Source organism: Macrobrachium rosenbergii, chromosome 1, assembly GCF_040412425.1.
Source record: "Macrobrachium rosenbergii isolate ZJJX-2024 chromosome 1, ASM4041242v1, whole genome shotgun sequence".
Taxonomy (NCBI): Eukaryota; Metazoa; Arthropoda; class Malacostraca; order Decapoda; family Palaemonidae; genus Macrobrachium; species Macrobrachium rosenbergii.
The window spans coordinates 36,191,420-36,217,731 of NC_089741.1; the positions used below are offsets into that span (position 1 = coordinate 36,191,420).

Sequence of the window (26,312 nt, forward strand, 5' to 3'; positions counted from 1 at the left end):
TACAATCAGTTTTTAAAATATCGTCAGTCGTTTTTCGTAAAGTATCGTCAATTTTTTTTTTTTTTTAGCTTCTAAAACTAACTACGTGAAAGCGCAGGAATTCCTGTTTGAACTGTCTTATTATTCCGTTGCCTCCTTGTGGTGGGAGGGAGGGTGGAGGCAGTTGTAAGCATGCAATTAAGTGAAAACAGCCAAGGACGCGTTTATAAAAATGTTACATTGAAGTCAGCGCTGAGTTTTCTCTCTCACTCCATTTCGCTTTGAAGAAGTCTGACTTTTTATCAGGTCAGGTTTTAGCATCTCCATTAATTTATTTCTCCTTCCTCTTAGTCTTCTGCAAATATTTATGGGATGAGGTTGCTACCCTCAGCCCGTGCCTTGGGATGGACAGGTCTCCTATGTGCCGGCGGCGACTGGCTGGCTTTTCCTGGTCACCCTTCAGGGTGTAGGCTGACCAGTGATGATGAACCTGGCTGGAAGTCTGGAAGTAACCTCAAAGTGTTAGAAAGTATTTTTGGGATGAAATATGAGTCCACGCCTTTTTCACATGGGCTCAGCAATTGTATTATAGATATGGGTGTGTGTGTGACTCTCTCTCTCTCTCTGTCTAATATTATATATATATATATATATTATATATATATATATATATATATATATATATATATATATACATATATATATATATATATATATACTGTATACACACACACACACACACATATATATATAAATATATATACATTTGGATGTATGCGTGAGTGTGCTTGACACCTGGAAGGGGACTGCGTGTTTGAAGATTTTTTTTTACAGTGCGGAATTCGTCAAGAGGTTTGTGTCATTCTCTGTTATCAGTTTTCCATAACATCCCTGGTTAAGTGGTCGAGTCCCTCTACGAGTTCAATTCCAGTTAGATTCGTTTTTCATTCGTCCTGTGAACTCCTTCTCATCTCTCGTGCTGAGATGTGACGCCGTATACAGGTTGTAGCCAGGTACTAGTCTTTGTTAGTTTTCTATAAAAGAAAACTATTGTGCCAGCTTTGTCTGTCGTTCGCACTCTATTCTGTCGAACTTTTCTGTCCGCCATCAGATCTTAAAAACTACTGAGGCTAGGCGGCTGCAAGTGTACATGTTGATCATCCACCCTCCAGTCATCAACCATACCAAATTGCAGCCCCTCAAGCTCGGTATTTGTTATTTTTATTTAAGGTTAAAGTTAGCCATGATCGTGCGTCTGGCGACGTTACAAGACAAAACCACCACTGGGCCCGTGGCTGGAAAGCTTCATGGGCCACGGCTTGGCAGCATTATAAACTGGACGGAAAACTCGATTGCGTCGAAGAAGCTTCAGCGCATTATTTTATTTATTTTAGTAATTCGCCTGTGGTGGCGAAATGCAATGAAATGATTATATAGTTAGGCAGTCACATATTTCGTTTTTGGGAGGTAATGAGAGCCAGAGAGGCCGTTTTTGATTGGACGTTGACCCATTTTCCTTTTTTACTGACGTAGAAAATTTTGGGGATTTTTTCTTATGTCTTCTGTCGTCGCCCTGGTCAAAGATCAGACACAGCCACACACAGAGAGAGAGAGAGAGAGAGAAGAGTAAATGCATTTCAAAATTTATAAGACCCAAGAACCTAACAAGGAGGAAAGAATTATTAATAGAAGGAGAGAGAGAGAGAGAGAGAGAGAAACACGCTCACAACGAAAGGACGTAAGACCAGGGACTTGATAAGGCATAATGTCAGAGACAGAGGAAAGGAATAAGCTCTGGTTATCTTCATCGCTCACGTTTGCTACTTGGCATTCGGATGTTGCCATTGCAGAGTCTTTTTCTTTGTGTGTGTGTATTTGAGTATAATGTTGCATCCTGGACTTGATGATGAGATTCCTTGCGTAGGAGGATTATGACAACAGAATTTCATCTATCTGTTTACTTCTTTGGGGAGGGGTTAGTGCCGTCTGTGCACCTTATGCGGCCACTGCATTCATTACTTAATGTTTTTGCAGCGTACCTCCGTTTCATATTCTTTCTTATATCTTTCTTTCTTCCCTCTCCTATCAGCTGTTTTTATAGTGCATTTGAGGTTTTCCTCTGTTACGCCTTTCAAACCTCTTTACTGGTTTCAGTTTCATCTCTGAATGACCCCATAGGTCCCAGCGCTTGGCCAGCCAGGCGAAATATTCATGCTAGGTGTCTGTGATTTCTCTACAACGAATTTTCTCTGTTGCATAAATATGTTCGTGTGTGTGTGCGTGTTTGTGAGAGAGTAGCTATGAAATTAAATGCGAAAGAGTCCCATATAACAATAAATATTTGAGTTTTAAAGTAAACATTTGAATTGACAGAATCATTCGTGTGGACAACTTTCGTGATATTTCTTGAAACAGTATAAGTATAATGGAGCCAGCCTCGAGATATGTCGTGGTTTTGTTTCTGGATGTCTGAAATTTTTGTCTGTTTCAAAAAATGAAATAATTATTATCTTTCAGAAAGTGTAATGATTATTATTATCTATTTCAAAAAGTGTAATAATTATTATCTATTTCAAAAGGGTAATGATTATTATCTATTTTAAAAGTGTAATAATTATCTGTTTCAGAAAGTGTAATGGTTATTATTATCTATTTCAAAAGTGTAATAATTATTATCTATGTAAAAAAAAGTGTAATGATTATTATCTATTTCAAAAATGTGTAATAATTATTATCTATTTCAAAAAGTGAAATAATTATTATCCATTTCAAAAAGATGTAATGATTATTATCTATTTCAAAAAATGAAATAACAGGGCATCTCGGATTCGGCGGATGCGTCCTGATTCGTCTTCGTTCACCGAATCGACGATCCTCGCGAACGATCCTGTGAATGATCTCGCGAACTATCCTCGTGAACGATCCCGTGAACGATTCCTCGTGAACGATTCTGGCGAATGATCCTCGTGAACGATCCTCGTGAACGATCCACGTGAACGATCCACGTGAATGATCCTCTTGAACGATCATAGTGAACGATCCTCGTGAACGATCCTCGAGAACGATCCTCGAACGAACGATCCTCGTGAACGATCATAGTGAACGATCCTCGAGAACGATCCTTATAGAAACGATCCTCGTGAACGATCCTTACAATCCGCTTGCAACAGGAACAGATGGATCGCGTGCTCAGCGACGATTACACAATAGATCTCGTCCATCTCGATTTTTATGACCTTGAAGGTCCTCAAGACTGGCATCTTTTAATGTCAAGGAACCTAAAGCCTCCTTTTGGTATTTTCTCTTTCAGTTCTTCTTCTTTCGCTCATTTTTATTGGTTTTCTGAAAAGAAAACTAGTGTTCCGGTTTTCTCTGTCCGTCAGCACTTTTTTCTGTCCGCCCTCAGCTCTTAAAAACTACCGAGGCTAGAGGGCTGCAAATTGGTATGTTGATCATCCACCCTCCAATCACAAAACATACCACATTACAGCCCTCTAGCATCAGTAGTTTTATTTTATTAAGGTTAAAGTTAGATCGTGCGTCTGGCGACGCTATAGGACATGCCACCAACGGGCCGTGGCTGAAAGTTTCATGGGCCACGGCTCCTTACAGCATTACACACTGTGCAGAAAACTCGATGCTTGTTTCTTTGTTCCGAATAGGCCTACATACTCTGTGTACCAAATTGTTGTGCTAATTCTGTGTTTCCAGAATCACTGACCACTTTAGTTCGGTGTTTGTTTATGTAAAAATGTGTTTACCGCCTGTCCTTTAATGACCCGGAAAAGTCTGTTGTTTGTGGAGACAAGTCGATGACGAGTTTTTTTATTTTTTTTATTTTATTTTATTTTTAAGGACAGAAGTTCGCGGTCCGTGTCCTTGCACCGTCATTAGAGTTTAGCCAAGTGGGTAAATGGTTTTCCTCCCGGGAAGAAAGTTATTCAGTTTGCTCTCTCTCTCTCTCTCTCTCTCTCTCTCTCTCTCTCTCTCTCTCTCTCTCTCTCTCTCTCTCTCATCATCTGCTATTAGTGGCCGTCAGGTTCTTGGGTCTTATAAATTTTGAAATCTCTCTCTCTCTCTCTCTCTCTCTCTCTCGGGTGTCAGGTTCTTGGGTCTTATAAATTTTGACAATTTTTTACCTCTCTCTCTCTCTCTCTCTCTCTCTCTCTCTCTCTCTCTCTCTCTCTCTCTCTCTCTCTCTCTCTAACCTGCTATTAGTGGCCGTCAGGTTCTTGGATCTTATAAATTTTGAAAATCTTCCTCTCTCTCTCTCTCTCTCTCTCTCTCTCTCTCTCCAGCTGCTATTAGCGGCTCTCAGGCCCCTGGGTTTTATAAAGTTTGAAATGCTTTTATTTTGGACTTGGTTTTTTTAAGACCAGTCCTAGTGAATATAAAAGTTAATTAAAGCGTATATTTTGGGGGTCGTAAGGGCTCCATGTTTGCAAGACTCATGTTTATCCTATTTCTCTTGGTCGGCCTTATTTTTTTTTTTTTTTGTCACTGAGGAAGGCAAGGTGGCATCGAATTGAAGATATTAATTAAAGACATCCTGGAGTTCCTTTTGAGAAATGATACGTCACGTATTTTTATAGTAGGTATAAATTTTTATTTATTTATTTATTTATTTATTTATTATGCTGGCGGTACCATTCTGGAGATGAATGCTAACGAACCAAGAAAATGAAATCCAAGTTATGATAGCCCTGAAAAGAAAAGAAATATATTCACAGGAAAAGGAATATTTAGCCGAAACGTTTTTACTCCAAGGGGTGGTGTTAGCGCCGTCAGTGCACCCCACTCGGTGCGCTGTAGGCATTATTTGAGGTTCTTTGCAGCGTCCCTTGAGCCCTTAGCTACAACCTCTTTCATTCCTGTTACTGCCTGACATCTTACTTTCACCCTCTCCTAACAGTTGTTTCATAGTGCAATTGCGAGGTTTTCCTCCCTGTTACACCTTTGAAACCTCCTACTCTCAGTTTCCCTTTTAGCGCTGAATGACTTCATAGGTCCCAGCGCTTGGCCTTCGACATAAATTGTATATTCTATTCTAATCTATTCTGTTCTTTCCTCCGGAGGACTGGGAATATCTCGAAGAATATGCTCCATGGAGCAGGTTCGCAAAAAGATAGCAATTTTAGTTTTCTGCATAAGAAAACTATTGTGCTGGCTTTGTCTGTCCGTCCGAACTTTATTCTGTCTGCACTTTTCCTGTCCGCCCTCAGATCTTAAAAACTACTGAGGCTGAGGGCTGCAAATTGGTATGTTGATCATCCACCCTCCAATCATCAAACATACCAAGGTGCAACCCTCTAGCCTCACTAATTTTTTATTTTATTTAAGGTTAAAGTTAGCCATAATCGTGCTTCTGGCAACGATACAGGATAGGCCATCACCGGGCCGTGGTTAAAGTTTCACTGGCCGCGGCTCAGCAGCACTATGCCGAGACCACCGAAAGATAGGTCCATTTTCGGTGGCCTTGATTATACGCTGCAGCGGCTGCACAGAAAACTCGATTGCGCCGAAGAAACTTCGGCGCATTTTACTCGTTTCGTCACCTACAGTTACTGCCGTACCTCCAGCTTTTAACGTGACGGGGCTTGATGTGAGTACAAAATCCCGTTGGGATCGAAGGTAATCCCTCAGAGTTAATTACTATTCCGTGTGCTCTCGAGGTTTTCACCGACAAGATGATTAACCGGAGTCTCTCGTTGGCTCTTAGGTCTGTAAGGGCTCGCCGTTATGATAACACCTCTAAGCATAATCATTTTCCTCTTTATTTTTCCACGTCGGCGTCCTGCAAGGGAATGCGTGGCTCCCCTAATTTTGATAGTTTTCGGCCCTCTCTTTTATTGGCGCTGGATATGCTGCGCCTCAGAGTTCTGTTTCTTGCATAGAGTTCAAGAATTACCTTAAAACGGATATTCTGCTTGTGGGTGATGTTTTTGTGCGCGTGCGCAGGAGGGCGATGATGACAGCGACTTTTTATTTTATATATATAAATACGCATCGCAAATTAAAAGTTGACAGTTTTGAGTGAGAATTTAAGCTGTAACTTAACGAGTACAAACTCGCGGATGTTCGCTTTGTATGTTAGAGATGGATTACACGGACGGCGTTGAAATATAAATTAAAAAGAAATATGCAGATTGTTTTGTGAATGATTCTGAAACATAAAGGAGGGTCAGTGAAATATAATTTTAATGTAATTCTTAATGAATTAAATTTAATGTGTTAAATGTTGAAACAAGAATTCTGAATAAAATTGGGATCATTTTGTGAACCATTCTGAAACATAAACTATGACCAATAATAATATATATATATATATATATATATATATATATATATATATATATATATATATATATATATATGTGTGTGTGTGTGTGTGTGTGTGTTGTGTGTGTTTGTGTATATTCCTTATTAAACTGAATAAATTTCATGGCTCTTACGCTGCTTAGAGCTATGCTTGCAGCCCTAAATTAGTTCTTGATGTAAAGTATATTTTCTTTTTGTTCCAGGTAAGAACAGCTGGTCTTCAACGGGTTTTGAACATGGTAAGGTATCTGATTCTCCTCATAAAGCGTTTTTGGATTCACTGTTGGCACGAGATCACTGTGAACTTCCAGTAGTCGTCACTGTCACGTTTTGTGTTGGATCACTGTCACTATCAAGGCCAAAGAGAGGCAAAGGTCTACCCAATTGGGCGAGTCGCCTCCCGCCTGGGGTAACTACGTAGGCGATGACGTATCTCAGAGGTATACCTGCTCATTGCGGCAATTCACCTGCTGACGTAGTAAGGAGGTAGACAAAGCTCTCCGCCTACTTGGGGGGATTTTGGGAGAAGCGAGCAGACCTTGTCTCTCTTGGCCTTGGCCACTATAATTCGCCCCTAGTTTGACGAAGTGTCGTAAGCCATTTTCTCCTCATTCTGAGAAAATAGCCTTCTAAGATTTCGATACTGTTCAGAGGTACTGCTTAGCTCATCCTCTGAGGAAATTTTCTTCGAAATCTGACAACGCAGGCAGCTGAAATTTCGATTCTTTATAGAATATCAAAGACTGAGACACTTTGACAGGAAAGCTCAAAATCCACCTGACCCCAAAAAATGGGATACGCCCAGTTCGTCAAAAAGGATGCATTGTTATGGCTTCTTTGGCATACTATTACTTCTTTTGTTTTAAATATACCTTAGGACCCCAGATCATTTCTCCCATCATGGCTGTTGTCTTCGTTGCATGTTTAGAGAGTCTCTCTCTCTCTCTCTCTCTCTCTCTCTCTCTCTCTCTCTCTCTCTCTCTCTCTCTCTCTCTCTCTCTCTCAGGAATAAACAATCAGTATGCGTATTTACGTTAGAAAACGTGTTGTGAACAAGGGATATGTAAATTCAGCGAGTGATTTATTCTGGGTTTTAAGCAGCCAGGTAACAGCGTGGTAGGTTAGAAGCCGTGAAATTACACTTGCTGATTGAGCAAAATTGCGCCCAATTTCACATATTTAGATTAAGACGATTTTATTGCTAGCGCTGTGCTTTAGTGGTTAGGTGTTACAGTTCGCTTACAGATCTATACTGTAGTTTACTGTAGTCATTAAAGATAAGTTAGTAATCATATTAACCTGCCTGTCTCTCTTAACTTCTTATTTGCTTGGTTTAAATAATCTTCAACGTGAAACATGAATCACACAAATGCACTTCTTGTTCAGTACAACCACTGTATCTTGTAGGTAACGTCCATTTTCACCTTCCCTGCCCCAGAAGGTACAAGAATGAACAGGTGTGTACCTGTCGTGTAAATATTATGATACTCGTGTTTATCTTTTCTTTTCCCTGGGCCTCTCTTTGTGTCAGAAGAGCCTCTCGCCTCCTTTGTAAACACGACAGACGAGGCGAGGGAAGAGGTCGTTGTGGCTATTGCGATACGCACATAGATTAGTTCGGAAGTACACAGAAGTCTGTGGAGTCTGGTGTGAAGTTCGGAACTGTGTTTGTAAACTTGGCTGTTTTACACTGGGCTTTTGAGAGGAAGCATTTGCAGATCGTCCTCTTAGAGAGAAAAACTTACAGATCATCAACTGAGGGAAGAACTTAGTAATCTTCTTTTTTTTCCTTAGAGGAAAAGTCTTACAAATCTTCCTCGTAGAGAAAAACTTACAGATCATCAACTGAGGGAGAAGAACTTACTAATCTTCTTTTTTCCTTAGAGGAAAAGTCTTACAAATCTTCCTCGTAGAGAGAAAAACTTACAGATCATCAACCGAGGAGAAGAACTTACTAGTCTTCTTTTTTCTTCTTAGAGGAAAAAACTGACAAATCTCCTTCTTGAGAGAGGAAAAAACTACAAATCTCCTTCTTAGAGAGAAAAAACTACAAATCTCCTTCTTAGAGAGAAAAGACTCACAAATCTTCCTCATAGAGTGAGAAAAACAAATCTTCTTAGAGATGAAAAACCTTACAAATTTTCTTCTTCTTAGAGAGAGAAAAACCTACAAATCTCCTCCTTCGAGAGAAAAACTTACAAACCTCCTTAGAGAGAGAAAAAAACATACAGACCTCCTCCTTTTGAGAGGGGAAACAAACCTTGACCCACGTCCGGAGAAGGAAAATATTAACTCAAAGCAACGCAGGTTGTGGCTTCAAACGGAGTCAAGTGTGATTGCAGTAATGATTCGAAGGCTTTACATCTTGTTTGACAGGACGACTTTGGTCTGACACTCGTGGAGGGAATAATTGAGCGGAAAGTTTATTTAGAGATTTCAGCTGTCTAGGGCTGGGCCGTGTTCACTGGTAGGGCGTTGCAGAGCGGAAAAATGAGTGGATTACGCTCATCAGATTGGCTTATTCGTAGACGTGGCAGTTATTATTTGTGTCTTTCTATGCGATTAACTAGTCTTCTGTATAGTTTCACGGTGTTTAGTTTCACGCTTGAGACATTCCTTGTAAAATCTAATGAAGATTCTATTATTCTTTAAATACATTGTTTAATATTGCTATTGCTGCAAGCTAATTCTCTGTATTCTTGGTTTCATTGTAAAGTTTAGATTTGATTTAGTTAATTGAGTGATTTCTCTTGATTTCATTCGGCGTTGCATTTTTGTTTATCACTCAATGGGATTTTCTGTTATGAATGAAAAGCTCCAGCGAGTATTTGTTCTCATGATGTGCGCGCAGTTTATGCCTCTTTGCGTGCCTTTCTTCCTTTCATCTCCTCCGCCACCGTGTCTCACCGACAGTCCGTTTAGCCCTCACTGACCCTCATTCATTATACATCCTTGTAGAGGACAGTTAGTAGTTTTTTCTTTATTCATTATATTCATTATTTTTACCTTGCTATGTCTCTTCCATGCAGTGAGGAAAAATGCAAGACGTGTGAGGCTCAGTCTTCGTCTTCTTCTTCTTCTTCTTCGTCTTCTTCTTCTTCTTCTTCTTCTTCTTCTTCTTCTTGCATTTTACAGGGTCATTAAAATTTCGCAATTCTTCTTTTTTTCTTCTTCTTCTTCTTCTTCTTCTTCCTTATGTTCTCTTTTTGCATTTTAGGGGTCATTAAAATTCCGCAATTCAATTCTTCTTCTTCTTCTCCTTCTCCTTCTCCTTCTCCTTCTCCTTCTCCTTCCTTATTTTCTCTTTTTGCATTTTAGGAGGGTCATTAAAATGTCACAATTCTTCTTCTTCTCAGTCAGCTCAGTGGTCTGGTTAAACTATTTTAATACTAATACTCTTCTTCTTCTTCTTCTTCTTCTTCTTCTTCTTCTTCTTCTTCCTTATTTTCTCCTCTTGCATTTTAGGGGTCATTAAAATTTGCAGTTCCCATTTTGGTCCTCAAGCAGTAATTAAAAAGGGGCGCCTTCTTCCATCCTGTTTTATTTTCCAACTCATTAAGTCTTTTTTTTTTCTTTATTTTATTTACTTTTTTTACTCTCCATGGCTGTTGGACAAGCGGTCGTCAAGCTGCTTGGAACTGTAAGTCATTAGAGTAATTGCCTTATGCTTATGGTAATTAACGCCCGTTACCATTTGACTCTCTCTCTCTCTCTCTCTCTCTCTCTCTCTCTCTCTCTCTCTCTCAGGGAGACAAAATATGTTTAGAACTCTCTCTCTCTCTCTCTCTCTCTCTCTCTTTCTCAGGAGACAAATATGCTTAGAACCTCTCTCTCTCTCTCTCTCTCTCTCTCTCTCTCTCTCTCTCTCAAGGAGAGAAATTCTGTAGAACTCTTTCTCTCTCTCTCTCTCTCAAGGGAGACAAAAAAATAGAACCTGCTCTCTCTCTCTCTCTCTCTCTCTCAAGGGAGACAAAATATGCTTAGAACCTCGCTCTCTCTCTCTCTCTCTCTCTCTCTCTCAGGGGAGACAAAAATATGTTTAGAACCTCTCTCTCTCTCTCTCTCTCTCTCTCTCTCTCTCTCTCTCTCTCTCTCTCTCTCAAGGAAGAGAAATTATGCTTAGAACTTCTTTGCTTCTCTCTCTCTCTCTCTCTCAAGGGAGAGAAATTATGCTTAGAACTTCCTTGCTTCTCTCTCTCTCTCTCTCTCTCTCTCTCTCTCTCTCTCTCTCTCTCTCTCTCTCTCTCTCTCTCTCTCTCTCTCCAGAGAATTTATGCTTAGAGCATCATTGCTTCTCAACTCTTGAAATTCAACGCAAGAAGGTTATTTTGGCGTTGATAAATGGGCTTTTTAATGATGGCAATAAACGACTGTGCTTTTTAACCTCTCCCCTCCCCATATCCTTTATTGATGACATATGTAATGTAACAATACAGTCTTCTTTTCTTTTTTATTTACGAAGGAACCGATGTTAATGTTTTACTGAATCGCATCATTATATCACGCGTTTAATTTGTAGTGTATCTCCCCCGGAGGGCGGTAGTGCCGTGGTGCACTGTAGGCATAACTTTAGGTTCTTAGCAACGTGCCTTCCTTGGGCCCTAGCTGCTATAACCCCTTTCGTTCCTTTTTTACTGTAACTCCATTCATATTCTCTTTCTTCCATCTTACTTTCCTCGACCCTCTCCTAACAATTTGATGCATATTGTAACTGCTTTGAGGTTTTTCCTCCTGTTAAACCTTTCAAACCTTTTACTGTCAGTTTCCGTTTCAGAGCTGAATGACCTCATAGGTCCCAGTGCTTGGCCTTCGACCTAAGTTTCATATTCAGTTCAGTTTAGTTCAGTTCAGTAATTTGCAGTGTATTGGTGAGCAAGGTGTCGAATTCTGCTCTGTTCATGATGGACGTTGTAGTGAAATCTAATGTCAGGTGCATTAAAATATTTCTGGCTTAAATATGCGATGTTTACCAGTCACATCCTCCGTGGCAGTGTGGGTGGTATGGGACCGGACAGGTGTTCATGGCACTAAAGGACTGAATCTTGGTTTAAGAGAAAGATTGGTCTTTTCAGTTTCAAATTTGGCTTAAAAAAGTCTTTCAGTGGAAAAACGTATCTTAAAAATTTATGCCTTCCCTTTGAGTTGGGGTTGTAGTGGGGCTGTCAAGGAATGAGGTAGAAAGATTTTTTCAAGTTAGTTCCAAATTTGGCTTAAAGGCTTTCAGTGAAAAACGTATCTAAAAATTTATATCATACATTTTACTGGAGGCTACAGCTGTAGTGGAACAAAGAATGAGGTAGAGAAAGATTTTTTTTTTCATTTAGTTTCAAATTTGAATTTAATGCTTTCAGTGAAAAACGTATGTAGAATTCACATCTTCACCTTGCTTTACATTTTACTGAAGGCTTCAGCTGTAGTGGAATTGTCAAAAAAAAACTAAGTTACTGAAAACATGAAGCCAGAAATCTTGAATTCTTCATAATTAGACAGATCTCTCGGTTGCCACCATGGTTAAAAACAAGAGAAGGTGAAACTGTTTTGAGACTTTTGTGTATAAATGCACCTTGTGTATTTTTTTGGGGCCCTCCTGTGGCCCCTCATTTGACCCATCTAGCGGGCCTCATGTAAGTTTCGGCTGTAGTTTTAATTAATCTCGAATAACGGTTATCATTATAATGATACGTATTGTAAATTTGTATTTATTATTATTATTATTCAGAAGATTATTATTATTATTCTTCTTATTCAGAAGATGAATCATCTTCTTCTTCTTCTTCTTCTTCTTCTTCTTCTTCTTCTTCATTATTATTGTGTGTATTATTATTAACCAAACAAAAACTTCTTCAGTTTTCTTCTGAAGATGGAAGAGAAACCCACAAGATTCCTTGTGTTATTATTATTAATATTTACATTAATTAAACTCAGTACTTTAGGTCCTATATTTTTATGAGATATTAGGCTGGTTCAAGGCCCAGCAATTACTTAGTTTAAAAGTATTATGTAAATATTCAAGAAGTTATGAACTTTCCATTATTATTATTATTATTCATTAACCTTATTCATATGGAGCCCACCAACAGGGACCATTGATTTGAAGTTATTATTATTATTATTCTTCTTATTCTTATTCTTATTATTATTATTATTATTCAAAAGATGAACCTATTTATTCTTCTTATTATTTTATTATTATTATTATTATTATTATTATTATTATTATTATTATTATTATTATTATTATTATTTTATTATTCAGAAGATGAACCCTATTCATATGGAACAAGCCCACCACAGGGTCTCTGACTTGAAATTCATTCGACATCTGTGACCTTGGATGGAAAGATCGAACGCGGAGTGATACGGGTGATTCAGGGTGAAGGTCAGGGAAGCATAAGCAATAATCCCTCATGAAGAATAAATGAGGGATGAGTGTACATAAAATATCACACTGAGATTCGTCAGGTACTCTGGATGTGGATCTGTCGAAGAACACAGGATATCGCCTCTGCATCTATTGTTATACACGAGATATCACTTGGTTTAGGGACACAAAATATCACTTTAAGATCTATATACACAAGATATCACCTTAAAATCTTTCAAATACACACGAGATGTCACCTGAAAATCTCTCAGAATACACACAAGATATCACTTGAAAATCTCTCAAAAATATACACAAGATATCACTTGAAAATCTCTAAAAATACACACGAGATATAACTTGAAAATCTCTCAAAATACACACGAGATATCACCTGAAAAGCTCTCAAAATATACACGAGATATCGCCTGAAAATCTCAAAATATACACAAGATATTACCTGAAAATCTCAAAATACACACGAGATATCGCCTGAAAATCTCACAAAATATACACAAGATATAATTGAAAATCTCTCAAAATATACACAAGATATCACTTGAAAATCTTTCAAAATATATACAAGATATCACCTGCAAATCTCTCAAAATATACATAAGGTATCACCTGAAAATTTCTCAAAATACGCACAAGATATCACCCGAAAATCTCTCAAAATACACAGGGGATATCACCTGAAAATCTCTCAAAATGCAAGAGATATCACCGTAAAGATCTCAAAAAAAAAAAAAAAAATTATAAAAAAAAAAATAATATATATATATATATATATATATATATATATATATATATATATATATATATATATATATATATATATATTTATGTATATATATATATCTCTCACTCTGACATCTGTCTAAGTACACAAGCTGCTTCTGATGTGTGTCATGCACTGGGAATCATAGGTGTTGTGACTTGAAGATTTGTGAAAGTATATAAATCTGACAGCCTCAGTATTGTGTTCACATGATGAAATGCCTTTGTGTAACTCCCAGAATCGGAAGTAGACAGGAATTAAGATTGATCACTTCCTTGTCGATATGAAACCATTGAGGGATTTTTGAAGATCTGCCTCAGATTGTTTAGGTACGGAATGTTGTAGAGTCAGATTTCAGCACTGAGCCAAGGTGTCATCTGGTACAGTGGTTAGTGTCGTGGAATGCCACTCAGATGTCGCGGGTTCGCGTCTCCCCAGGGCGATGAAAAATCACTGAGTCTGTATCATGATCAGTGACTGCCGCAGTGTGGGGTCTGCTGTGGAGGAATGAAACCAAAATTCTTTGGAAGCTTGGATTTCAAGTCAGTGGCCCCCTTGGTGTGCTCGTTCCATGTGAAATAATAATAATAATGATATGTGGAATATACATGGGTTATTTTTCGTCAGTTCAAAAGACACTTAAGATATAATAGGTGCATTTAAAGTGAGAAGATTAATAGAATTCTGGGTATGTTCATATGTAGTTTGATATAGATGTTGTGCGTGATTGTAGACGGTCATTTGACACTTCCTGATTCATTTCAACTGGTTCCATTCATCTGTTTGTTTGGGATTACCTCTGTGAGGCCATCCAGTGCTTAATGATGATAAGAATACCGAGCTCTCACTTTCTCTCTCCAACCTCGAGATAAGACCAAAGAAGTAGACTAACATCCGTTGTTGTTGAATAAAACAATCATATCCTCAGATCAATATTTGGGTAAATTATAATGAACGAAACACACACACACATCTGCCTTCCTCCCGTCTCTCTCTCTCTCTCTCTCTCTCTCTCTCTCTCTCTGTGTGTGTGTGAAAAGGAAGAGAAATTATACTTAGAGTTCTCTCTCTAAAGGACGAAAATTGTGCTTAGAGCTTCCTTGTCCATTCTCTCTCTCTCTCTCTCTCTCTCTCTCTAAAGGAAGAGAAACTGTACTCAGAGCTCTCTTCTCTAAAGGAAGAGAAACTGTACTCTCTCTCTCCCTAAAGGAAGAGAAACTGTACCAGAGCTTTTGCCTCTCTCTCTCTCTCTCTCTCCTCACTGTCAGAATCAAATCGCTCACACAGCGTGCTGTGTTAAGGGAAGGAAAATGGAATAACTGTGAATAAGCCACTTGTGACTCTCATGAACTCCTAATGAGTGGGAAAGAACGGTCTTATTGTGGTCGCACGAGTGAAACCCCTCACTGTGGGGTTCGATGAGAACCCCACTGTGGGGTTCACAAAGAGGGCCCACTGTGGGGACTCCTGGCTCCAAAGCACAATAAGGGGGCTTTTGGGGAAAAGGTCTGTTAGGGTTTTTTTTAATTTTCTGCCTTTTCGTATATTCATTATTTTTCTATTTTCTTTGATTTTATAGTTTCATTATTTTTAAGTCTTCCGTATATTTTCATTATTTTTAAGTTTTCGTATATTTGCGTTTTTTTATATTTTTCATTGTCATGTTTTCAATATTTTTATGTCCATTATTTTATTTTTATTATTTTCATATTTTTCATTTTCATTATTATATTTTCAGTATTTTCATATTTTCATTATTATATTTTCATTATTATATTTTGTATTTTCAAATGTTCAGTAATTTTATATTTTCATTATCATGTTTTTCATTATTTTTCATATTTTCAGTATTTTGCAAGTTCGTTATTTTCATATTTTCATTTTCATATTTCCATTATTTTTATATTTCCATTATTTTTATATTTTCATTTTTTCTTTCTTCCATTATTTTTATATTTTCATTTTCTTATTTCCATTATTTTTATATTTCCATTATTAAGGGAAGGCTTCAGGAAAAACAAGACATTCATAATTTAACTGCTGGAAACATTTTTTCTTTTTCGTTAATATGATGAATAAGCCGTCATTATTCTCAAACTTAATTGTTTGACCTCCATTCAAAATGATATAAATGATTGATTAATTTATTAGTAAAATTGTGCGGCATCAGTCATTTGCTAAGGGGCCTCGGCCCGTCAATAACCTAGTTGTTGTGACGCCAGTTTCAGTGGCCATAAATCAATGAATCAATTGCTAAGGTGCTTACATGGGATTAGTGGCGTTTATGGTACACGACGTCAACGCTGTTGATGCATTGCTATCCGTTGAATGTTGAGTTTTAGTTTTATGTAAAAGAAAACTATTGTGCCAGCTTTGTCTGTCCGTCCGCACTTTTTCTGTCCACCCTCAGATCTTAAAAACTACTGAGGCTAGAGGGCTGCAAATTGGTATGTTGATCATCCAGCCTCCAATCATCACACATGCCAAATTGCAGCCCTGTAGCCTCAGTAGTTTTTATTTTATTTACGGTTAAAAGTTAGCCATAATCGTGCATGTGGCAACGATATAGAGAGGCCACCACCGGCCCGTGGTTAAAGTTTCATGGGCCGCGGCTCATACAGCATTATACCAAGACCACCGAAAGATAGACCAATTTCGGTGGCCTTGATTATACGCTGTAGCGGCTGTAGAGAAAACTCGATCGCGCCGAAGGAACTTCGGCGAGTTTTTACTTGTTTTGAAGTAATGATTCATTTGTAGATGTCAACTGTACTGAAAGTTTCCTTTCCATTCATGCAGGATGTCCCAAACGGCAGAGAACAGAATAAAACTTGCTAAAATCTCACTGGTGCACTGTAGGCATTACTTAAAGGTTCTTTGCAACGTGACTTCGGACCTAGCTGCAGCCCTTTCGTTCCTTTTACTGTACCTCCCTTTCATATTATCTGTCTTCCATCTTACTTTCCACCCTCTCCTAACAGTTGATTCATAGCAACTGCTTTGAGGTTTTCCTCCTGCTACCACCTTTCAAACCTTTTACTGTCAGTTTCCGTTTCAGCTCTGAATGACCCACAGATCCAAGCGCTTGGTATTTCCATTAAATTCTATCTTCAGTTCAGTTCAGTTCAATTCATTCATTTCCTCTGTTAAAAGCGTTTTAATCTGTAAATGATTATGTCTCATTATATGCCTATGCGAATTAGCGTCCACTTTGTTGGTAAAAGAGTTCGTTTGGAATGTGATTAGCATAGAACTTTTATTTGTCACGTTTGCATTTTTCGCCAAGGTTCTGTTCGGAATATGATTGGTCAAGAATTCTGCTTCGTGGCTACGCCCTGTTTGAATTTCCTGTGCAATATTTCTTGGGAAATCATATTTTAAACGTGAAGTTGCCAGCGTCCTGCCACCTTTACCAGATTACACAGCAGCGCTAAAATAGTTTTCTGAATTGATCAAGTCACACAATGAGAAATCTGCTTCAGTGCAAGTCTGTGTGACAGACTGTTACCAAGGAGATTCCTTGAACCTCCGAATATGGTATTCATTTCTGGCAGAATATTGATATTCTGTGATATTGCCTGATCCATTTGGATTATTTAGCTACTCTGTGGTTTTGAATTTTTTACATATTTGTGGTTTTTTTTTTTCGATCCTATTCATGTTTCTCTTAGCATACTTGCTTTGTGGCTAATCAGTAATGTGGCTTTTGTGTGAATCGAATAATTTGTTAGAATCTGAAACACTTTGCTATTGCAAGTTTTTTTTTTTTTGCGAGTGTTTTTGTAGTTTATCTGAAATTGGGGGAAATTGGTGTCACATTCTACCACCTTCGTGTTGTTATTTGTATCGCGTTTTACAATTTTTAGATCCTCATTTCATTTCATGTATTCTTGCATTGTAAATCTGAAAAATGTCTCGATAGATAGATAGGATAGGTAGGTAGGGTAGGTAGGTAGGTAGGTAGGTAGGTAGGTAGGTAGATAGATGATAGATAACTCAGCATATCGTGCGTTGCAAACACGTGATATTATTATTATTATTATTATTATTATTATTAATATTTTACATACATTTATAAACGTACATTCCTTTCGCCTAAATATCCTTCTGTTATCTGTCCTGGTCTATAAGTCACAAACTTAACATAGAACGTGCCATACATATACATACATACATATATGTGTATATATATACATAATATACATGTATATATATATATACATATATATATATATATATATATATATATATATATATATATATAAATACTTACTAGTTTATGTGAAGCCCTTTAAATTCCAGTCACCTATCACCTTTACGCTAATGAAAAAGGAGCCATTATTCTCTCCGCATTGCTGTGGAACATCTCTCGTATCTTTCACTGCTGGTTAGCCACTAAGCTTACTTTTTTTTCCACATACCGCAGCTTTCACTCAAGTCAATCATCTTTCCCTCTTCCTTCTTTGGTTACCCTCTCTGCATCTCTGGCAAGCATTCAAACATTCTCGCATCTATAGTTTGCTCCTGTCGCATTCAATAACTCATCTAGATTTTCAGTAACTCTTGTAGATTTTCAGTAACTTCTAGATTTTCAGTAACTCTCTAGATTTTCCATAACTCTTCTGGATTTTCAATAACTTCTAGGTTTTCAATAACTCATAGATTTTCAATAAATTTTCTAGATTTTCAATAACTCTTCCAGATTTTCAATAACTCTTCTAGATTTTCAATAACTTCTCTCTAGATTTGCAAAAACATATATTTTCAATAACTTGTAGATTTTCAGTAACTCACCTAGATTTTCAATAACTGAATTTTTTCTCTCTCTCTCTCTCTCTCTCCTCTCTCTCTCTCTCGTTTGTATGTATATATATATATATATATATATATATATATATTATATATATATATATATATATATATATATATATATATATATATATATATATATATATATTAGTGTGATGTTTGCAGCAGTAATTGTCGAAATATTTTCGGCATATTTTGACAATTTCTCTGCCAAAAAGATTCCATTTCCCCTCAATATTGAAGAACCTCTTACAGAATAGAATTACTTGTGTAGCCACTTTAGAGCAAAAGGCACCAGATTTGACAACGCTCAGACAAATTTTTTTTTTTTTTTTTTTTTTATGAATAGTTTTGTCACACTTTATTCAATATGTTTCAGTTTTGTCGTATTGCCACAGCGTACAGAGTAGGTTCGGAAAAATTCACGTATCATTGTGGTTTCAGCAAAAAAAAAAAAAAAAAAAAAAAAAAAAAAACGCACCATCTGGCAGGAATGAATCATGGTAATGATGATTTTAGGTGTAAGACGAGAGACGATTGAATTTTTGTGGTGGAGTTTTTTTTCCCTGAAAAATAAACATTCGGATAACGCGAAGAGATCGGGCGATCTGAGAGAGACATCAGAAACTGCATTTACCAATGAAATATGTGAGTTGATAGTTATTCTATTGATATTTTTTTATTTTTTTACTTTGGAATATGTTAGAGCAAAGGGGACTGCCGTATATGTTCACCATATATATATATATATATATATATATATATATATATATATATATATATATATATATATATATACGTACATCGGAAATCAGCATTATAGATTTCTCTCTTATTCTCCATTTCCTTTCTCTCTCCTCGACTGTTGTCGTGTCAGTTGGATTGGTTTCAGGGTAATTTCTATTTCTCTCTCTCTCTCTCTCTCTTCTCTCTCTCTCCCTCTCTCTCCTCTTCTCTCTTTTCCTCTGCCTTCGTGACCACGGCGCCATTATATGCTTAAGAGTGGCCAGCTGTTGTATTCACACTTGTCAAGTGTTTGCAGGAGAGAGAGGAGAGAGAGAGAGAGAGAGAGAGAGAGAGAGAGAGAGAGAGAGAGAGAGAGAGGCGCCCGGCCGTTACCGAAATGTTACGGCCGTTATGGGGAAAAAAGTTAACATAACTCTAAGGGGGGCGCCAACCCCTGTTTTGCACCCCACATTAGCGCACACGCACACGCGCGCATATGTGCGTATATATATATATATATATATATATATATATATATATATATATATATATATATATATATATATATATATATATACGTATATATATTTTTATTATTATATATATATTTTTTTTTCACTGAAGAAATGAAAAAGAGATTAACAGACTTGTTTTTCCAAATAACGAAACGCCTCCTTTTAAAAAGAGGTGGCAGGCTTAAGGCTTCTGGAAACACAGAGGGGAAGAAGTGAATTCCAGGCTTCGGAAAGCGGCACGATCAGGCAGGTCGGTTATGGAATTCTTTTTCCAGATGTTCTACCTTTGCTTCTGGATGGCTCCATCGAATTTTGCAGCGCATGATGTGCGAGCAAGTTATGCATTAACACTGTCTTCCCTGCACCCTTCATAGAGAGCCTTCTCTGACACCCCAGAGAGAGAGAGAGAGAGAGAGAGAGAGAGAGAGCCCGGCTTATGGGTGCTTTCTATCCAATCGTTTGCATTGATACTGATTACACTCGGAGAGTCAGATTAGCCTAAAAATACTAAAATATCTGAGAGAAGTTATGTAACAGGAATACAGAAAGAAGAGATGACAGATATTAGAAAAGAAAAAGCAAATTATCAGGATAATTAATGAATATATAAAAATGTAAATAATTGAAATATGAGGAGAGTTGTTTGTACGTATAGCAATGTATTGCATCATCGCTTGAACTTGAAGTTCCAGTTGCAACAACCAATTGCACAGCATCCTCAGGAGACTTCTAAATAGTGCAAGAGGATTGTGAAAAGTAGAAAATGTAGAAGGAACACGGGACTAAAGAACTGAATGACAATGACACTTGTCAGAGAAACAAGTGATTTTGTCTGTTGGGTAAAATGTCTGGTCATCGCCCTTCTTCAGTCTTCTGCAGTGGCAGTTCTGTATACATCTGGAATACTCCTTCGGCAGGAAGGAGGAGGAGGTTTATCCCTTTCTTCCAGAGCTCTAAACCAGGGCTACTCTGCTTTGCATAATGACTCATTACCATGAGCAAGAGGCCGGGAAGCGGACTCAGAGGACTCAGAGGATGAGAAAAGACCCCATTTATATACACAGCTTGTGGCTCTGAGCAACAAGTCACCTGTATTTGTGCCCATTACTTGTTGCAGTACCTTCCTTCGGGGCAAAAGTCTCTTCATTTGCAAGTTTCGGCGTAGAAATGTTGGAAGGGCAGACATCTGCAGTAGATGGGACTAACAATTGCCAGTTCTCATCTAAAAGTTGTTGCAGTTGGAACTTGAAGTTCAGGCGAAGATGCAGTGCCTTACTACCGTAGTACTATTCTCCTTTGCATTTTAATGCATTTTGATCCATGTTAATTTATTAATTTATTTTTTCTTTTTTAATCTCCTGTCTGTATTTTTACTTCCACTCACTTCTTCCTAATGAACACCATCATATTCTCTGAAGCCTGAATTTCAAGTCAGTGGGCCTTGGTGGTTTGTTCCATATGAATAGGTTTCATCTTCTGAATAATAATAATAAGTTTTGGCTGGGAAGCTCTAAACTATATTCAGACTTGACTATGGCCTTGGAACTTAGGCTGTTCAATATCTGTCCGTACCCTGTATCTCCCACGTGAGAAATCATTAAGCCTGAATGTTACTCCAGCTCAGATTTCGAATTAGTGTCACAGAGTGCGATTGGTTTTGTTGTGTTAATTTACCCTCTGGTCCCATTCATTACTTAAGGTTCTTTGCAGCGTTCCTTCGGTCCCTAGCCGCAACCCCTTTCGTTCCTTTTTTTACTGTACCTTCATTCATATTCTCTTTCTTCCATCTTGCTATCCAGCCTCCCTAACATTTGTTTCATTGTGCAACTGCTTTGAGGTTTATACTCCCAATATCCGTTTTGGCGCTGAATGATCGCATAGGTCCTAATCCTTGGCCTTTGGCCTAATCTATATTCCAATCCATTCTGTATTCCATAACGACAGTCATTTTCCAACTTCATTTTTCATGTATTTACATACTTATATTTTATTAGTTTTAAGTCATAACTGCATTTCTACCACCATTTTCTTGTACATTGGTAGCCATTAGACTTGTCTTCCTTGTTCTTTATTTATATATTTTTTTATTTTTGTCCTGTTTTGACATATTGACCCCGTTTGTGAATGTTAGTTTCGCTCAAGGAGGAATTCTGGTACTTCCATACTTTTGCTGAATGAAAATGATTAATCATCTTACCTCACCGGCCATCATCCATTGTATAATCGTTTTCCTTTTTCCTTATTCCGTATTATAAGTCGAAGGATAAATCACTCTCTCTCTCTCTCTCTCTCTCTCTCTCTCTCTCTCTCTCTCTCTCTCTCAGTGATTCTTCCTCCACCCTGATCACTAAGTAAGGTATTTAAAACTACCTTATGTTAGGAGACATTATATCATATTTGTTTTATCCTCGTAATTTAATTTTTTTTTTACTTTGGAATGAGTAATTAATATCCATACATTATATTCCTTTATTCTTAATATTTTAGAATGAGTAATTATTATTATTCATACATTATATTCCTTTTATTTTTAATACACTAGAATGAGTAATTATTATTATTCATACGTTATCATTATATTCCTTTAATTTGTCAGCGATTCGACCCTCCGAACATTTCTCGAGCTTAATCACGACTTTCTTCCTGAAGTTAGGCCTCGCTTTTTCAGACGCTGCAAAGTTCAAGGTCTTCTTGCGAATGGAATCAGTCGAGTAAATATTAAATTCAGGCCTCGCTGAGATGCAGGCAAGCAGATTTTTGCTTCTGTCATACAAAGCACACAATTTTCTGGGCTGCTGCTGATTTGCAGAGTGCCAGTAGTTCACCAGAGAAAGTGTCACGCCAGTGGTAATTAAAATAGAGTTGATAATAATAATAATAATAATAATAATAATAATAATAATAATAATAATAATAATAATATAGGTAGAGACCTTCTTTCAAACATGTAGTTTTGAATGTTATTGTTGGATCACCTGCATTCAATTACATAGAGTTTTCTCTTTATGTAACAGTTATTAGAAAGATTGAGAAAACTCTATAAAATTTGGAATGCAGCTGATGCAACAACAACAACAATAATATATATAGTAATAATAATAATAATAATAATAATAATAATAATAATAATAATAATAATAATAATATTAAAATAATATAATGAGGGTAAAGCCGCCTCTTTTCTTGAGTGTAATCTGATGAGGACAGCAGTATAACAATATTACTTTGTTTTAGCTCGTGGTCATGTACAAATACAGTGTGCAGGCATGTACAATAGACACTATACAAATACGTGTCCAAGAATTGTTAAATATGCGCCGAAGTTTCTTCGGCGCAATCGAGCTTTTGTACAGCCGCTACAGCGTATAGTCAAGGCCATCGAAAACAGATCTATCTTCGGTGGTCTAGGCACGCTGTATGAGCCGCGGCCTATGAAACTTTAACCACGGCCTGGTGGTGGCCTGGCCTATGTCGTTGCCAGAAGCACGATTATGGCTAACTTTAACCTTAAATAAATAAAACTACTGAGGTTAGAGGGCTGCAATTTGGTATGTTTGATGACTGGAGGGTGGATGATCAACATACCAATTTGCATACTTCAGCCTCAGTAGCTTTTTAGACCTGAGGGCGGACAGAAAAAAGCACTGACAAAAAGTGACAGAAAAGTGCGGGATAGACAAAGTTGCCACAACAGTTTTCCTATTACAGAAAAGTAAAAGGGAACGGAGAGCGACGGCATGAAGGCTAATAATAATTTAACGAGAACGTAGATTTGGTATGGACACCAGCACGATATCAGACGCAGCGACGGACTGCGCTAACGTTAGCAAATCCACTCCCTTGAAAGACAGTGGCAACCATGGCGCTAACGGTAGCGCCCAGTGCAAAGCGAATCGAAAACATAATGACACGGGTCTTATATCACGCGTGTAACGATAGAGTGATGATGTAGTACACCTTGAGAGTGAGTGAGAGAGAAACTTCCAATCACGTTCCCAAACGCGTGATTTAAGGAGAGCGTCTCAACTACGAAGGAACACCTTCACATTTCCCCTGCCTTGCTGCCGGGGTACTTGTCATGTTTAGCCTGAAAATATTGACGCTGCTAGACTGTGGTTGGTGGTTGGTTGGGTGGTGGAGTTTGGGAGGGGGTGCCGGGGATTGCTTGTTTGAAGTGGTATAGGGTTTTAAGCCCCGTGGAAGAAGAAGAAGGATCTTCTCTCTCTCTCTCTCTCTCTCTCTCTCTCTTTCGCATATATATATATATATACATTATATATCTATATGTGTATGTTTATAAAATATATGTATATATATACATAATATATATACATTTATATATACAATATATGTGTGTGTAATGGTATTTTGTGTGAACCAGATTTGACGCTTTTTGTAAGAATACGATGACATTGAAAAAATTTCCTTCATTTGGCTGATTAAACTCAAAATGCTTCAGATTATGTAAATATGTTAACATCCCCCTCTCTCACTCTCTCTCTCTCTCTCTCTCTCTCTCTCTCTCTCCTCTGCATTTCCCATCTTAAGTTTTTAGGCTATCAGGGTAATGGGGAGCCAGGCATTGAGGGTAACAGTGGCCCTCAGATAAATTTGGCACAAGCAAGGAACCCATTATCCAATTTGCTGTGAATTCTAAGTGCAGCTTTTTTTTTTTTTTCTTTTTTTTTTTACTTATTTCGGGGCATGAAGTAGCGGCAACCTATAAATTAAAATCCATGAATATTGGGATTTATAGAGGTTTGAATAAGAAATGAAATTAAAATAAAAGTCTATATAAATATTGGGATTTTTTTTTTTATAGAGGTTTGAATATCAATGTATTAAATACATTACAAAGTTAATGTAAAAGTTTTTTTATGAGGACTGAAAAGGTTCTAATCATCACTGGCATATTTGACCAGACTCATAATAGTTTTCGTAAGAGATTAACAGATGGTGTATTCATGACGTGTGTGGGTAATAGATTATATTGGCCATTTTTTCGGATTTCTTCACTTTATGAGGCAAATATATACTATTGGGCTACTTTCAGTGAGACCTTTCATTTATTTAAATAATTGGTGACTAAAAGATATCTGCATATTTTGTCTCTCTCTCTCTCTCTCTCTCTCTCTCTCTCTCTCTCTCTCTCAGTAAGCAGGGATTCTGTGGATTCTGCAAATCGTTTCGAATCAAAGGTGGCATCCTTGACTCAGCTCTTGCAACGCCAGGTAACTGTTCGTCATCGGCCCTCTCTCTCTCTCTCTCTCTCTCTCTCTTCTGTGTGGTTTCAGGAGCACTGCCTTAATAATCTTAGCGTTATTTCTGTGTGAATCTCTCTCTCTCTCTCTCTCTCTCTCTCTCTCTCTCTCTCTTCTCTTTCTTCTTCTCTTTGCGGGGTTTCTGGAGTCAATTGCCTTGATACTTTAGCGTTATGTCTGTGATTGTGAAGGCTCTCTCTCTCTCTCTCTCTCTCTCTCTCTCTCTCTCTCTCTCTCTCTCTCTCTCTCTCTCTCTCTCTCTCTCTCTCCACTCATGGGCCGAACAGGCTGAGTCATATAGTGATGATTCTACTTGCATAACCAGTCAAGGATTTCTGTCAGTGATATCAATGGTAACTTTCATGTACAGCGTTCTCTCTCTCTCTCTCTCTCTCTCTCTCTCTCTCTCTCTCTCTCTCTCTCTTCCATGTTGATTCTAAACAATTTAAGAGAGACGATGTTTCATTTTATGAATTATAGTGTACGGTTTATCTGAGCAGTGATATAAGTACTCTGGTTGTTAGGTGAGTATGATTGCTGCAGCTGAGGCTGGAGAAAAGAGAGGAGAGAGAGTGGAGAGATAATAATGGATAATCAAACAAAAATGAAAATGTTTTCTTTTCACTATTTGACATGAATTCTCAAAAATCAGAGAGAGAGAGGGAGAGAGAGAGGGAGAGAGAGAGAGAGAGAGAGAGAGAGAGAGAGAGAGAGGGAAGGATATCAGTGATCACCAAAAAGATCATGGTGATCACACACTCGTCCTAATATTTGAAAGCAGAAAAACCCTCGTCTAGGTAATCCGGACCTTACCGCTCTCTCTCTCTCTCTCTCTCTCTCTCTCTCTCTCTCTCTCTCTCTCTCTCTCTCTCTCTCTCTCTCTCAGCACTTACAGAATTATCAGCTTCCTTTTCTATATAAACAAAAAATTGCACAGTTGAAGAAATAGGAAAAACTCTCTCTCTCTCTCTCTCTCTCTCTCTCTCTCTCTCTCTCTCTCTCTCTCTCTCTCTCTCACTTTAGCACGAACAGAATTATCAGCTTCCTTTCTATATGAAAAAATCGTACAGTTGAAGAAATAGGAAACTCTCTCTCTCTCTCTCTGTCTCTCTCTCTCTCTCTCTCTCTCTCTCTCTCTCTCTCTCTCAAAGAAGTAGGAAACCCTCTCTCTCTCTCTCTCTCTCTCTCTCTCTCTCTCTCTCTCTCTCTCTCTCTCTCTCTCTCTCTCTGATTTATTTTAAGAATTCACGCCAAACAGTGAAAAAAGGGAACATTTTCATTTTTGCTTGATTATTCTCTCTCTCTCTCTCTCTCTCTCTCTCTCTCTCTCTCTCTCTCTCTCTCTCTCTCTCCCCGAGGAAGTTACAGCTGAAGAGACGTCTTCTTATCCTTTCTTCGCTCGACATGTGTGTCGACATGAAGCTGCTGCTGGCTCTTGGGTACCTGAGACCCGGGTCGAACGTGACGGCGTGACACAAGTGTAGCAAAAGGATAATTAGTGCCTGAGAGAGAGAGAGAGAGAGAGAGAGAGAGAGAGAGAGAGAGAGAGGTTTTCTCTT

The 26,312-nt window shown here is 37.9% G+C and overlaps 1 protein-coding gene across 1 annotated transcript in view; it reads left to right on the top strand.

Annotated features, from left to right (window-relative positions):
- LOC136849763 (protein phosphatase 1 regulatory subunit 14C) overlaps positions 1-26,312 on the top strand; it is a 366,597-nt gene that overhangs the window by 268,926 nt on the left and 71,359 nt on the right. The window contains exon 2 of the mRNA XM_067123361.1: positions 6,501-6,536. Coding sequence (XP_066979462.1) covers positions 6,501-6,536 — 36 coding nt within the window. The remainder of the gene's footprint in view (positions 1-6,500; positions 6,537-26,312) is intronic.